Below are 15,741 nucleotides of genomic sequence, written 5' to 3'. Positions count from 1 at the left end.
AGGCTCCAGTTGTAACTCATCTCGTGTCTTGCTTTGTGGTATACAACCAGTACTGCTGTGGCTATCATGCATGTACATGTCAAAATATACACCATTATTTGACAACACGTCAAATAAGACTATCCGTGTACATGGTACATTTGCTGATTCTTCATCCATCTGCTCTCTTTATTAATAAGAGAAACACAGCTTTAATCATTTGAAACTAACCTGTAACCCATGCTTTAAGGAAACTGGCAAACATATACTGTAGAGTAAAACACAGTAAAGAGGCCAAGTCACATTAGTAGTGTTTCCACTTGGGTTATAAATTTCTCCCAATTTTGGGTGTTTCATACATGTATGTAAACATAACTGTGAATAGGCACGGAGGTGGTAGTTTGAATTCATTTATTCTTTACTGAGGTAATTTTTCAGGCAAGGATGTACAGATATGTACAAAACTATTAAAAAGTATAATTCTTTACATGATTAATTATAACCAGGACAACAATAACAATAAAAGTCAAAATGAAAATGAGCATGAAAACAACTATCATAAGCAACAACTGTCAGGGTACACGGTAATTTAAAATTAGCAAAACAGAATCAAAAGAAAAAGTACAGCACTCTATGAAACAGTAATGCACTTCATCTTCCTACAAAGTTTTCTCCTTGTGCACTCAAAAATGGACTTGCCTGTGATGTTTGGCATTAAAACAGACACTGCTTTATTTTTCAAAACAAAAATCACTCTCTGGTCTCAATCCAGTGATATAGCCTCTACACTGGAACGCATCCTTTGAGTAGGTTGCTTAGTGCTCAAGACATGGCAAAAATGTCAAACCATCAGGGAAACACTGCCGACATGATGGAAACTTACGGGCCTCCTTTACTGTGCACTGTACCATGGACCAATTCCTCCATGAGTCGAGAATCGATCCTATGATATGCCACAAACACGCATGTACTGGATCGCGAAAATGTGATCGATGTTCACGGTGGTACATGTACATGAGTCATGTACTTGTACTCCACCAAGTATATTACTTTGATCTTTTCCATGGTTGTCAATGTCATTTCCACCACATTGTATTGGTGTGACCTTGGGTGTTGGGTTTTGCCTCAGGTGCCATCTGCCCCTCTGGTATACAAAATGCCATTAGACCCTCTGCAGGTAAAACTGTACATACAGGTACGGTATGCAAGTACCAGTATGGTGATGGTGGGAACAATGTAATTTGCCCCTAGCCATAAGGTCACTCCACCTTATTCATAACCAAATTGTTTTCATTTATCTTTTCAAAATGAGGTCTGCAAAGGTTAATTTATGTCAGTCAGCAGTGCACAAGCCCTTTTCCAACAGTATCATGTTCTCGGATTATGATTTCCTCCTGAGAAAATGGTTCCAGTCTTCAAAGCGATCAAATGGTTTTTGTGTCAATTCACAGTGCATGTCCATGGATTTATTGCTCAATCAAACACTTGTCATTACACCTTGGAGAAATCTGGGGGGGGGCTATGATGTGCTTATGATTTGTGGTTAGCCAAGCTCGCCTTTCCACTCTCGCTTAAAAAATATTTTAAAAATTCATCTTCTACAAAGCAAATTGATTCATGAGTTGAGTCACGGAAAGTCACTTAAATGCCAATTTGATTCTGAAGGACAATTGCTAAAATGAAATGGCAAGGGCAGGAAATAGTACGTGAACACAACGCTAATCCATCAGTGCACATCTAGGGCATAAGCTTTACTACAATGTCTGACCATTATTCATTAATAAAGATAAAACTTTAATGATTGCACAGCATCAGGTGAATGGATTCGTCCGTTTTTATGCATGCGCATATCCGGCCCAGCCAAGAGAATTGTCTGACATGTCTGAAATGATACAAAAGCCCCCCCAGATTGTACTTAGAATGGTCCTGAATGTTGCACCTTACCCCCTCTCTCTCTTGCTCTGCAAGCTGGAGGGAACATCGCAGCTCAAACAAAGTATCCCCTCCGAAGATGGAACCGATGAAAACACCGTCACTCCTAAGTGCCTGCAGTACCTACAACAAGAGGAAAATACCAAGCAACATCCAAGTACCCATCACAACATACATGGATTTAATAATGATGCAATAAAAGCTTCGTGTACATCTACGGTGCCTGAACTCATACATGTGCCTTGGTAATCTCCAAGGAACAGGACACATAGCATTGTACATTTCAACTGTAGATTTTCAAAGCATTAAGTCATATACTGTATACATTTAATGTATTGTACATGGGTATGCACTAGCTATTCCTAGACACATACTGCACACATGAACGTGTACACACAGTTTATTAAAGGCTCTTTACAAAACAGTTGAATCTAACACAAGTTTGACAAGTATCGTACATGGGATATCAATGCACCGTACTGACTAGTTGGAATCAATTAAGCCTATGAAACTAAACCGTGTTTATGAATACATGAAAAGGGCTCAGATACATGAAGTACATGTATACAATGAGGTACAATGTATGCTGGAAGTGTCCAAGAATTGGCAAAATGCATAGAACTTTAGCCAAAGTTCTTTTGAAAGAAGAAAACATGGGTGTGTGTGAAATGTGTGTCCATCAAACACTTGCAGTCAATTAACACTGACTCTATGCACTTTGACTTGATTCCACATACATAACGTACTTGGGACTTCAACTGAACTCAACTACAACACTGCTACATTGATCTCTTGGTTTTTGTAGAAAATATGGATAAATTTTAAAAAGTACCATGTGCATGTACATGTGTACATGTGTGTTTAAATTGGACACTGATCAGTCAACCAGTTTTTTCACTCAACGCAGTTGGACAAAACTACATAGAATTTGTGACTATTTAAAAGTCATGGCAATGTGTGGACATACAAGGGCACGTGCACATGTGTAGGCTACATTTACATTGCGTCATGCATAAAAAGCTGTGCAGTGCAAACACAGTATCTTTTTCTCCACCACTGTACACAATTTTTGAAACATTTCTCATGCTGCAAATGACAGAAGGTTCAATGAAAAACGCACTCTCCTACACCATCTGACATGTCTGACGAGGAGTTTCAGCGTTTTTAATGTCAGCCATGACATTGCTTTATCACAGAGGTGAGATGAAGAGAAATGTCCACAATACATCCATCAGAGATGTAATTGTGACAACAACAATCGCATGCTGTGAATTTTCGGGGCTTGTATCATCAGTTGCATGATGGGGCACGCATTCTCGAATTCACAAATGACAATGCATTCACAAATGACAATGCATTCACGAATGACAATGCATTCACAAATGACAATGCATTCACAAATGACAATGCATTCACAAATGACAATGCATTCACAAATGACAATGCATTCACGAATGACAATGCCTTCACAAATGACAATGCATTCACGAATGACAATGCATTCACAAATGACAATGCATTCACAAATGGCAATGCATTCACAAATGACAATGCATTCACAAATGACAATGCATTCACAAATGGCAATGCATTCACAGATGGCAATGGTTACCTAAATCTTACACTGGTTTCATTCCAAAAAGTTCAACAAAGCAGCCGGACCTGAATAGTTAATTAAACATCTACAATCCAGTCGTGTTTACGTCAAAATCCTGAAATCTGTACAACAAGAAATCATGCCCCTGGACAGTTTACCAGATTTTGTGCTTGATACATTACTTACACGTACATTACAATAAATATTTATACACATATGGCAGATCGAATTGTACATTTATTTGTACACGTACATTTGTAATCTGGCATTCGCAACTCCACAAAAACTACAAAAAAGTTGAGTTATAATGTACATATGTACATGTCCACGGGATATTCCATTTTACACCGGCCTCATCAACTCAGTTTATTTCCCAAGAGTGTTTAATAGGCACTTGTAATGGTCAGGGAAAGGTAGAGAGAACTGATGACTACATGTAAATGTTTGGACGTTACCGGTACATGTACCTGCACTAACAGCGGTTTATATCACTCCAGCCTAGACACACATCTCATACAAGTTATGAGGACGCACGTTTTTTTTTGCATAGCTAATGTAAAAATTAATATCATGTGGGCATCGCATCTAATGTCTTTTGTCAGTGGTAAAAATATTACACCTGACTGTTAATCTACATGTAGAAGAACGTAAGAAAATGTAGGTGAGTGCATACATCACACCGTAGTGCATTATCCAAAACCACTTTTTTGGGGGGTGGGCAAAATTTGACAAGTGAGACAATTCTTATACATTTTTGCATAGGACAGAAATTATTTTGACAAAGCAAACGACCAAAAAGAAAAACTTGGCTCTTTGGGGAGTTGGTCAAAATCCCCGCTGTTCCCCCCAAAACAACAATCAGACCTGCATGCCAACACCTGTCACACTCAAATTGGAAGAGAGACATCTGTTGCAAGGGACTGTAGATGAGAGAGAGTGCACATGTGTGTACCCGGCATGTCCTTAGTAATTAGAAATGTGCCTTCCACAAGCAACCGTCCTTTTCTTTTCAAAATAAAGAGGGAGAAAGAGAGAGGAAAAAGAATTCCAGTGATTGTGAGAATGCTCAGTAATACAGACGATTCACAAAAGTGCACCTCCCAGAGTTTGCAGCATGGCGACCAATCACAGTGCACCAAATCTGTCGATCCTTTCCAAATGAGGACATTGAGGGTCAACTTATTTCGCACGCTGTGATTGGTCAACGTGTTATAAACTCTTGGAGGCACGCTGTTGTGAAAGAGCATAAAGTTGGATATATTTTTACAGGTATGCATTCGGTTAGAATCAGTTGTACAAACTCTGCAACCTGCAGAACACTCACTCGTCTGTTCACTTATCTCAAGATTTCAAGTGACACCGACTGGATTCTGGCAATGTCTTGGCTTGACGCAACTTTTTTCATGAAAGATGGCAGGTGCATGAAGGAGTTTCTTTCCTAACGCGTCATGCTGCCTTGGCTCATTTTCAGCGAAAATGAAAATCACAGCTTTGACCCTGACAATTAAGGCCAATGACCCGACACTGGGTACACCAATCACTTATGCCTGGCTTAATCGTTCTTTTCTGGGAAAACAAGAAGCCAATTAAGTGCTTCAAGAGCATCAAGTGACAATTAAACCGCAGATGACACTGGAAGCTGTCAATTGAGGCTCCTCCATCATGATACCTCATCCGCACAAACTGATGGAATATTTCAGGAGCAGAAGCCACAACATTGGAAATCCAAACCAAATAAAATTGGCGGCACAGACTGCAGAGATCTTGAATCTGCAGGCTTGGCTTCATCATCACCCATGCATGCCCTCTGGAGAGTTTCTTTCCAATTTTTTCCCTAGCTCTCCACGTTTTCGTGGTCAGTCATGCATGGTGTTCTTCAATTTACAAGAGGTATTTCCGCAATTGTTATTCAAGAGGGGTGCTTCCTTTTACCAATAGCTTGCCATTTTGCCATATCCTGCTTGAATCAGTCCAGGAAGTCTGATTAAAAAAAAAGAAAAAAGAAGCTGACGCACAAGTATTAAAGACAAACTTCGGAATTTCAAAGTAAGAGGGCCGTATTGAATATCAAATCAGCTGAGCATATGCTGACACTTGCCTGGAATCTTAGCGACTCGCAGTGCGGCATAACAACGCGTAATCATCAATGAACGTGCAACATCAGTGCCCCGTAAGTCCCAGGGGATGCTAGATTGGGACAGATTGACCGGTAATTCTACCCTGAGTTGTTGCGCATTCTGGCGGTTGGATAACCCTGCTAGGATCACACCCACATTATCGGCCAATCCTGGCTGTGTTACCAGTTTCCAATTGCCTATTTCCAGAATTTTCTCTGAGTGTTCTGCCTAATGTTCACATCTAAGCTCCACATTCCTTGCAGTGCTTGGTTTAATGCATATGCTAATAATTATTACAATAATGTGAAACCGACAAACACAGAAGTTGAACCTAAACCACTCTTCATGCAGGGACATTTCTTCAAAGTTAAACCCTTGGTAAGTAAATACATGTAACTTCATGACGTGAATGCTCCTCTTTCATTTTATGAACAAAATGAAACATGAGAGCAAAGACTGAGAAAAATGAAACATGCCGGTGAGACAACATGAAAAGGTTATCAAATAAAAAATCCAACCAATATGTGCATCTACATGGACAGGTATTTATAAAAACATGTGCGTCATCAATACAAGTCACAAGGGATCAAGCCACTGCACAAATCCACATCAAACGAAAAAAGGCTAGAAATTGTTACAATCTCCTTTCTATTACAGCTACATACTGTACCAGTACATGGACCAGACCAATACATGTGGTTGCCCTTTTCTGAATGTCACCGTTTTCATTCATGCATGTCGACATGACAGTAACATTGAAATACCGGTACCTGGCCAGACAAATGCAACATCATATCAAACCATGCCTTTTTTGCCTACCGGTACCTGCAGCAGAAAGCGTGTATTGGTACATGAACATGAATACCAACTTGGCTGGGACACTACAGATACATGTACTGTACATGGGTACGGTTGTGCCATAAAAAGTGGTTGAAATGTGCACACATGTACATTTTACATGATTCATAGCATACTTAACCCCTTCGCGCCGGGAAGTGGCTATAGCCGCCGTAAAAATTGAGATCCTCAGCCCGCTTTTCAGCCATTATTCTCGGCCCACACTTGAGTGAACACGGTGAAAGAAGGTAGACCCCGGCTCTTGTATATATGGTAATTGGTCTTTGTGCGTAGCCAAGAAATAAAAAGACCTAATTTGCATCATAATCACCAGCTTCACAATAGTCCCTACTATGAAAAGAGGCAACGGGAATGTGGAAGGGTGAGCAGAGCACGCAGGGCCACAAACCGAGAATTTGCGGTTTGGCAGGTGGCCTTCGTGGCCAAGCGAGGCTGGAATTCTTGGAGTCGGCTTTCGGAAAGAAATTCCCGTTGTCAAGGGGTTACAAAGAAGATGTTTTTTTACTGCACAACTGTAAAGATATGCACTTTGGCACTTATTAACTCGCCAACTTTAATTCACATGCAAATTGTTATAAAGATGTAAATTTCCCTGTACACAATCTGGTAGGGCACAAAAAAAGGACCAAAATGATTGTGTCTTTGACCATGTACTTTCTTGCCACTTAATCACAAGCGTTAAAAAAAGCCACTGAAATGCCACTGCATGAACACTGAAAATTGGTTTCTATATGCGTATCATTTTAGGAGCACTTGTGGAGGCCTCACTTCCTGGAGGGGCCAGATACTGGTATACCGGTACATGTTTATTCACAGTTAAACGCTGACCAAGGCGGACTGTATAATCACCCATTATGTGGTGGCAATTCCCTTGTTTGCTTAATGCAAGGGTTAGTTAGGGAAGGGAGAGAGGGTGGAGGAACTTTCAATGCTCAAGAAAGAGTAACAAATGAGACTGTTGAAGACCAGACCAACTAAAGTATCAAAACTGCTAGCAAGTTTTAATTCATAAAAGACAGCAACATTGAAATATTGAAAATAAAAACGTGATGTTTCTCAAATTCCTGTACACTTCCAGCTGTAAAAAAAGGAAACTTTTTGAAAAGGAATGAATAACCAACTTACCAACAAGTTCACGTACTGGTACACTTGGACTACAAAGTGTTTAATGACAGTTTTTAAGGCTTTGCTCATTCTGGGAAGGGATTTCTTATCCGTAGCTGATCAGCTAGCACCTTTACTTTATTTACTGACCACTTAAGGCAGACTATCACCAGATTTCTTCCTTTTGGGGGAGGGGACACACATGGGCCATCCCTCATATCCCCCCCTTACTTATGCCACTCTTCACCAACTGTTAATCTTCAACAAGTTCCCCTGTCTGCATTAGAGGAAAATTATCTTTTACACTGAAGCGTACATGTAATTTACCACACTGCCCTGGCCCATGAATCACAGCTCAATGTAGGAAAAGACAGCATTAATGTAAATGTGTCATCTGAAAAACTGAGCGACTGACCAACAGTGACTGACGAACTGACCGCGACCAGCTTGACCTATATTTAATTGGCACAAGAAGTAACTGTATACATGTACATACCACGACATCATTGTACATGTACATGTGTTTATGTATAGCAATTCTTTCACGTTGTAAATTACAACAAACAGCTAGTCTTCAAAGAAAGGTCACGCTTTGGTTCATCATGTGTTAATTTGCATAATTCACAAATGCTTCCCCAACTTTAATCACAGGCATAGACAGTCTGCCTCCAAAAGTTCAAGATTACATGTAAATCTCAACAGTACATGTACTGTACATATTTGAACAATTTGAAAAAGCAACAAATTAAAATCAAGTACATATGTACCAGTATATATTAAACCAACCTTTATATACATACTTGTTTTGTTAATTCAAGACATTAGAAATATTCATTAGGTTTAGAAAATTTATGTATGTTCATTTTGAAGAATATGTCTGCCATTGCAGGCTAAATGTCTCCACCATTTTAACAGAACTGAACATTAAGAATTGGATTTGGAAGGGTTTAATCCCTATGACAAGTTCTATCCAATGGAGGTACAGTACATGTAGCTATACTTAACTCAATGAATGTCCACAGTAAAAATTCCAATACAATAAACACATGCTCAAGTTCACAGTGATCATGACAATGATGACAATATGTGCACATGCACTTCGTGTGCATCTTTTGTGCTTTTACGGCATGCATCATCGGGCTCACTGAAAATTGAATTACCAACAGTGCTGCTGCAAATACATGAATGGTACGTGTGCCTGTAAATAGCCACAGAACTTACATGTACATGATGAAATGGAGCAAAGCTTGCATTCACCTACAGATTTGGAGTTTTATTTTGAGTGTAGAGATTCGATGAGCGAGGTGCATGTAAAGGTATAAAGAGGTGTACAATGTATCATTATGTATGCACCTGTTTTGGAATACACATTTCCAGTTTGTTTGCTTTTAGGTTGGCAGTTCCACACCGGGCACTGACTTTGCGTGAAAAATTCCCCCATGGGAAGATTTAACTGGATTTTCCTTGGATTTTTGTCCCTTCCCACTACCACTGGCATCTTGTCGAAGGCATTTCTGGCCTTTACAACAGTCTGAAATTCTGTTAACGGATTCTCAAATGGAAGAAAATTTACCCCTTTATATACAGTACAAGTGAATGCCAGAAGTTTTACACCGTCATGGTGTGTAGTCTACTGATCCAAGGGATGTGGTTGCTGAGAAACAAAGCGCACTTTTTTATCCATACAAAAATCCCATAGACTTGCTTTGGAATCATTACAGGCCTAAATGTACATGTACATGTATGTGTACAAGACTCAAAACCATGGCTAACATTTAAACCCCATGTACGTACATGTACATAGGTGTGCACTGGTAATATCAAAGCAAATGTAACAGAAATCAACACATTCTGGTGTCTCCCCACCTAAACCACCTAAAAATCATCCTTTCCTCCAACCCCACCACACGAAAATAAAGAAGCATACCAAACCTGTACCTGAAAAACTCACGGCACAGACTTGATGACTAACAACTGAATGACTCTTAACTACTTTACACGTTCATACAATTTTATGCACACTCACTACGTGAGACTGTGAGTAGTCATCTGGTGGTGGCAACTGTACTATCGGGAGGTTAAATTCCCCTAGAAGGCCCATGCGCTGGACAACCTTACCATTCATAAAGAACTAAAATTTTCAGTTTTTATATTTGCCTGTGAATCTATTTTTATTTTTTTACCCAAAGACCCAGGTGAACGAGCTCACCAAACTCCCTCCCTTTATCAATTTGATGACCATGACATGATAGATCTAGAGGAGACATATCAACTGCATAAAAACCACATATTTATTTCCTGGTGTTCCCATCAAGTCCTACGATATTTAAAGAAAATTACCCAAGTTCAGACCCTATGTACTTCAAGTCACTGACTCAAGAGTGGAGTCATTTTTGACATGTAGGAAGTAAGTGACAAGCTGAGTTGTCACCTGGATCAAAGGGATTAATTTGAGTTGAGCTGAGTCTAAGTGCATGGTTGAGTCACATTGAGTAAAGTCAAATTATTAAACCATATAGCCCAATCAGTTTGCATCACTGATATTTGAACACCATCGGATTCCAATTGTGGAGAGATTTTTCTCCCCATCAAGGGCTTAAGAAAATCACTTGAATGTAGCATAAAAGCAGAAATAGGGGGGCTTGCCATTGAAGTCTGGTTCAATGTCTGTATTCACTAATGAGCCAGGTCGGTATTTCAAAAGCAGGATTTTCAGGAACAAAGCACGCGTGTAACCCAACTTTTAGCTGCGCTGATAGGACAGACTATCGCACTCGTGCCTTGCTGTTCATGAATAGCCTCGTATTGGGCATGCACTGTTGGAATACCAAACTGGCTTATTATGACACCACAAGGTGAGCAAGCTGGGAGTCCATGATAAAGCATAGGTTCTTTATTTTGGGACACAATGTATAATTGAAGTACACGAAAACCACTGACTCAAGAGTTTCAAGCCCGTGACTCGAGTCGGAGTGATGCTGTCAGTGACTTGTGTCAAGTCCAGTCAGGTACATGTACCATACCTGTATAAAGTTACAAGATATTTTTTTAAATGAGACAAGATACATGTAGAAACCACATGTAACTGGAAAAATGGCCATGTTTTCGAAAAGAAAAAATCTTTTTTTACTGTTTTGAGTCTTGTATGACTATCACTTCATGTGTGCATGCACAGCTCAAAACAAGACTGACAAATATATCACAGGTGACTGTTCTGTGAGTGTTCCAGTCTGACAGGGCACTCAAGCTGAAGATGAAGTTCTTCACCCTCTCTCATTGCCAAACTGACTGTGCTAAATCCCGGCGTCAAGGGGCCAGTGGGCCTAAATCCTGCTGTAATCACTCAGGGGAAAATACACCCTCACAGGTTCAGTATGCGCATGTAAATAGGCCCCCGGCATCCAAGCCAATATACAAGACTTCAATCGATGTATTCTCATGTCAGAAGTGACCTATGATTGTCCTGGAGGCGAGCACTGACAAAGTTGGAATTGAGAAGGGATGTGTCTGACGGTCTCTGAGAAAATGATATATGTTTTTGTACAGAGGTACACCTTTCCACACAATCAGGGTCCCATAGAAATCTGGAAACCATATTCCATGAATTTTCCAGCCCTTTCCAATATTAATTTCTGTGATAAAAAAAGTTTTTGCCCCAGCCTATAGTCCCACAAGGATACATGAAAATCCTGTAAATTAATCATTATTCTATTATAACCTCAAAAGTGACCTGCAGCCCATCAAATACATGTATAATCCTTTTATGATCTTGATTTCCATGACTTTTTTAACCCTTAAAGAACAGCAGGATTCAATGACACCCTATATACATGTACACCACTATCCATGACTTTTCCTTGACTTTCCGAAATAACTTTTTCCCCAGGATTTTTTAATCCTGTACATGTACAAGTAATTGAGCAAATGAAACAGGTACCATGGACACACACACAATACGACACCATGGAATATTTGGTAAATTCAGTTCGAATATAAAGCTGTTTCTTTATTTTACAAGCAACTTGTTACCCCAAGTCAACAAACAGGTGAAAAATCTTAAGACCTTCCGACAGTAAACAGAGAAGATCCCTCCAATTTTGACTGCCATGTGACAGATTTTTGTTTACTCAACATGTATCCAAATAAACCATCTTGGGTGTGTGTGGTATATCTGAAAAGTTTCACTCCTATCAAAGGGTTTGCTGTAATTACGTCAATTCATGCAAGTGAGCTTGTAAATGATATTTGTATAGTCAGTGACGAGTTGACTTTTTATCAACTGTTCAAAAGCAGATGCTATGTGCACAAAGGACATTCCAAGTCAGATTCTCAGAAAATGTGGTGTCAAAACAACTGCACGATATCAGTGGCAAAAACTACAGAGGATGGTTGAGGCAAGGGCAGTTTATCTTGTGAAGTGCAAATGATAGGCCATGATACTGCTGTTAAAAGATTATAGCTCTCTGCTTAATCTCAGTCCAAATCGTACAAACACACCCACTCTTTTTCCACTGCTTTACTGATACTTGTCTGATCAAAAGCAGCAATCAAAGCTATTATAAGATCATGCATACATGTACATGTACGTGTACAAAGTGCATGAAGTATACCTTCTGGCTAGCAATTACCGGTACATTTTACACTGTACACTATGCAGATCCGACCATTAATTACCGGACATACCGTACATGTACGCTGTCACAGCTAGGAAGAAGAGAGGCAATTTCCAACTCCCTTCAGGTCTTGGCTGTCCAAAGGTTCATTTCATTTTTGAAATTATGCACATACATGTACATGTACCGGTATAAGACCTCCATTATTCACATAGTGTACATTGTATCCATCTGCAAGAACATTACATGTACTGTATGATACATATAGTAAACCTACATGTACATGTACAAGAAATGGTACGTTAGAGCAGACATGCCTTTATTTTCATGTACTGGTAGTTAAAGAATATTTGCTCAATTTTCTTGCACCATGAACATTCTTTTAAGCTGGAGTGTTGTTGATTTTCTAGACAGTTCTGTTTCCTTTTGCTACAAATAGCCTTAAAATGCGTCTTGAACTCTAGAGGTGAAGAGGCATTCTATGGGTTGGGATTTTCCAGGAAAGCTTGTGTGGGCTGGCTAAGTCCACACAAGCATGTACATGTTAATTATGTATGTACACATATGTGGACCTCTCTTGTTCACTGGTGCACACCACCTGTACATGTGCACCTGTAGGTACAGTACCAGTACATATAAGTTTGCACAGAGTTTCAATCTGATCAGACAAATCAGTTACATCAGGTTTTATGGAATGCATGCTGAGCACAAACATTTTACTGTACACTGTCAACACAGTTACATGTATGTGTATTTACAGCATTGGTGTGTAAAATAAAGTTGAATTAAATTTGAATTTCACAAGGCAGCCATGTACATGTAAATTACATGTACATGCCTACTGATTCTGAGACTGGGATCAAACACGCAGTGAGAAATATGCAAAAATAAACACACTAATGTACAATGTACATGTACCTGTACCTGTAATTTACACGTACTATGGCGAGATTGACACCTGCAAAATAAAATATGTGTACAAAAATGGCTCATTACAGAGAGTGTACTAATAGCCAAGCAGGCTTGCCACACACTCACTCATTCAAGACACAGGAAGCTTGTACATGCAAATAAAGGCCAAATAATAATAAAATAATTGTACTTGACATGCACAAGCTACCGATATATGACATGCATAAAGATCTCCGGAAGCCAAAGTTCTTGAATAATTATAACGTTTGGTGATAAATGACTGCCAGTGCTGAAATTGAGCAAAAAGAACACACATTCCGAAATTTGTAAGTTTGGTGCCTTGGGGAGACCCAGAAGAATGGGTTGAATAGGTCTCCACAAGGAATTTCTAAAGGTGTATACATGTAGGTCTCCACAAGGAATTTCTAAAGGTGTATACATGTAGGTCTCCACAAGGAATTTCTAAAGGTGTATATATGTAGGTCTTCATAAGGAATTTCTAAAGGTGTATACATGTAGGTCTCCACAAGGAATTTCTAAAGGTGTATACATGTAGGTCTCCACAAGGAATTTCTAAAGGTGTATACATGTAGGTCTCCACAAGGAATTTCTAAAGGTGTATATATGTAGGTCTCCATAAGGAATTTCTAAAGGTGTTTATATGTAGGTCTCCATAAGGAATTTCTAAAGGTGTATACATGTAGGTCTCCACAAGGAATTTCTAAAGGTGTATGCATGTAGGTCTCCCTAAGGAATTTCTAAAGGTGCATACATGTAGGTCTCCATAAGGAATTTTTAAAGGTGTATATATGTAGGTCTCCACAAGGAATTTCTAAAGGTGTATACATGTAGGTCTCCACAAGGAATTTCTAAAGGTGTATACATGTAGGTCTCCACAAGGAATTTCTAAAGGTGTATACATGTAGGTCTCCATAAGAAATTTCTAAAGGTGTATATATGTAGGTCTCCATAAGGAATTTCTAAAGGTGTTTATATGTAGGTCTCCACAAGGAATTTCTAAAGGTGTATACATGTAGGTCTCCCTAAGGAATTTCTAAAGGTGTATACATGTAGGTCTCCCTAAGGAATTTCTAAAGGTGCATACATGTAGGTCTCCATAAGGAATTTCTAAAGGTGTATATATGTAGGTCTCCACAAGGAATTTCTAAAGGTGTATACATGTAGGTCTCCACAAGGAATTTCTAAAGGTGCATACATGTAGGTCTCCACAAGGAATTTCTAAAGGTGCATACGTGTAGGTCTCCACAAGGAATTTCTAAAGGTGTATACGTGTTGGTCTCCACAAGGAATTTCTAAAGGTGTATACGTGTAGGTCTCCACAAGGAATTTCTAAAGGTGTATACGTGTAGGTCTCCACAAGGAATTTCTAAAGGTGCATACATGTACGTCTCCACAAGGAATTTCTAAAGGTGTATACATGTACGTCTCCACAAGGAATTTCTAAAGGTGCATGCATGTAGGTCTCCACAAGGAATTTCTAAAGGTGTATGCATGTAGGTCTCCACAAGGAATTTCTAAAGGTGTATGCATGTAGGTCTCCACAAGGAATTTCTAAAGGTGCATCCATGTAGGTCTCCATAAGGAATTTCTAAAGGTGTATACATGTAGGTCTCCACAAGGAATTTCTAAAGGTGTATACATGTAGGTCTCCACAAGGAATTTCTAAAGGTGTATACATGTAGGTCTCCACAAGGAATTTCTAAAGGTGTATACATGTAGGTCTCCACAAGGAATTTCTAAAGGTGCATACATGTAGGTCTCCACAAGGAATTTCTAAAGGTGCATACATGTAGGTCTCCACAAGGAATTTCTAAAGGTGCATGCATGTAGGTCTCCACAAGGAATTTCTAAAGGTGCGTACATGTAGGTCTCCACAAGGAATTTCTAAAGGTGTATACATGTAGGTCTCCACAAGGAATTTCTAAAGGTGTATGCATGTAGGTCTCCACAAGGAATTTCTAAAGGTGTATGCATGTAGGTCTCCACAAGGAATTTCTAAAGGTGTATGCATGTAGGTCTCCACAAGGAATTTCTAAAGGTGTATGCATGTAGGTCTCCACAAGGAATTTCTAAAGGTGTATCCATGTAGGTCTCCACAAGGATTTAATGAAACTAATATTTGGAATTGCTCAAAAAGGAGAAATTTTTTAATGTGTAAGAATCTGTCGCAAATTGAAGTGTTTCATAACAGGGACATTCTAACGAAATTTCAGAGCAGGAGAGTGATTCATGTTGAAATGGGAGCATTTTGAAAACATTGTTTCACACGCGACCGAACTAGAACTGGAGAACTCAAACATTGTGTGTGACAAGTTTTTAGCAGAGATCAGTGAAGTGTATCAATGCCAGCAATCAGCATGCTTATGTGTGCAATTTTTTGGTGGTAACGGTTTGCATGGTTACATTGAGAAAGTGTGCAAGAATTAATGTTTGGAAGTTGACTGTGTTTTAGCTTAGCATAAACTAAACCAAGTTATGAAATCCACAATTATTCTCAGACAACAATGGATATAAACTGCACTGGTATGTATGCACAAACAGACTCAGACTTCATGTACATGTATGGTCTCACACTGCTCTTTTCATTTTAATTTTGCATTAAACACAG

General features: G+C 39.3%; 1 protein-coding gene across 1 annotated transcript in view; it reads right to left on the bottom strand.

The window, feature by feature from the left end:
- ndufaf5 (NADH:ubiquinone oxidoreductase complex assembly factor 5) overlaps nt 1-15,741 on the bottom strand; it is a 96,673-nt gene that overhangs the window by 46,204 nt on the left and 34,728 nt on the right. The window contains exon 8 of the mRNA XM_022232906.2: nt 1,924-2,034. Within this exon, the coding sequence (XP_022088598.2) occupies nt 1,924-2,034 (111 nt within the window). The remainder of the gene's footprint in view (nt 1-1,923; nt 2,035-15,741) is intronic.

Source organism: Acanthaster planci, linkage group LG01 (assembly GCF_054643075.1).
Source record: "Acanthaster planci isolate LZ-2023a linkage group LG01, COTS_SCS, whole genome shotgun sequence".
NCBI classification, from domain to species: Eukaryota; Metazoa; Echinodermata; class Asteroidea; order Valvatida; family Acanthasteridae; genus Acanthaster; species Acanthaster planci.
Note: the sequence above shows the minus strand (reverse complement) of the source record. Positions and strands in the feature narration are given on the sequence as shown.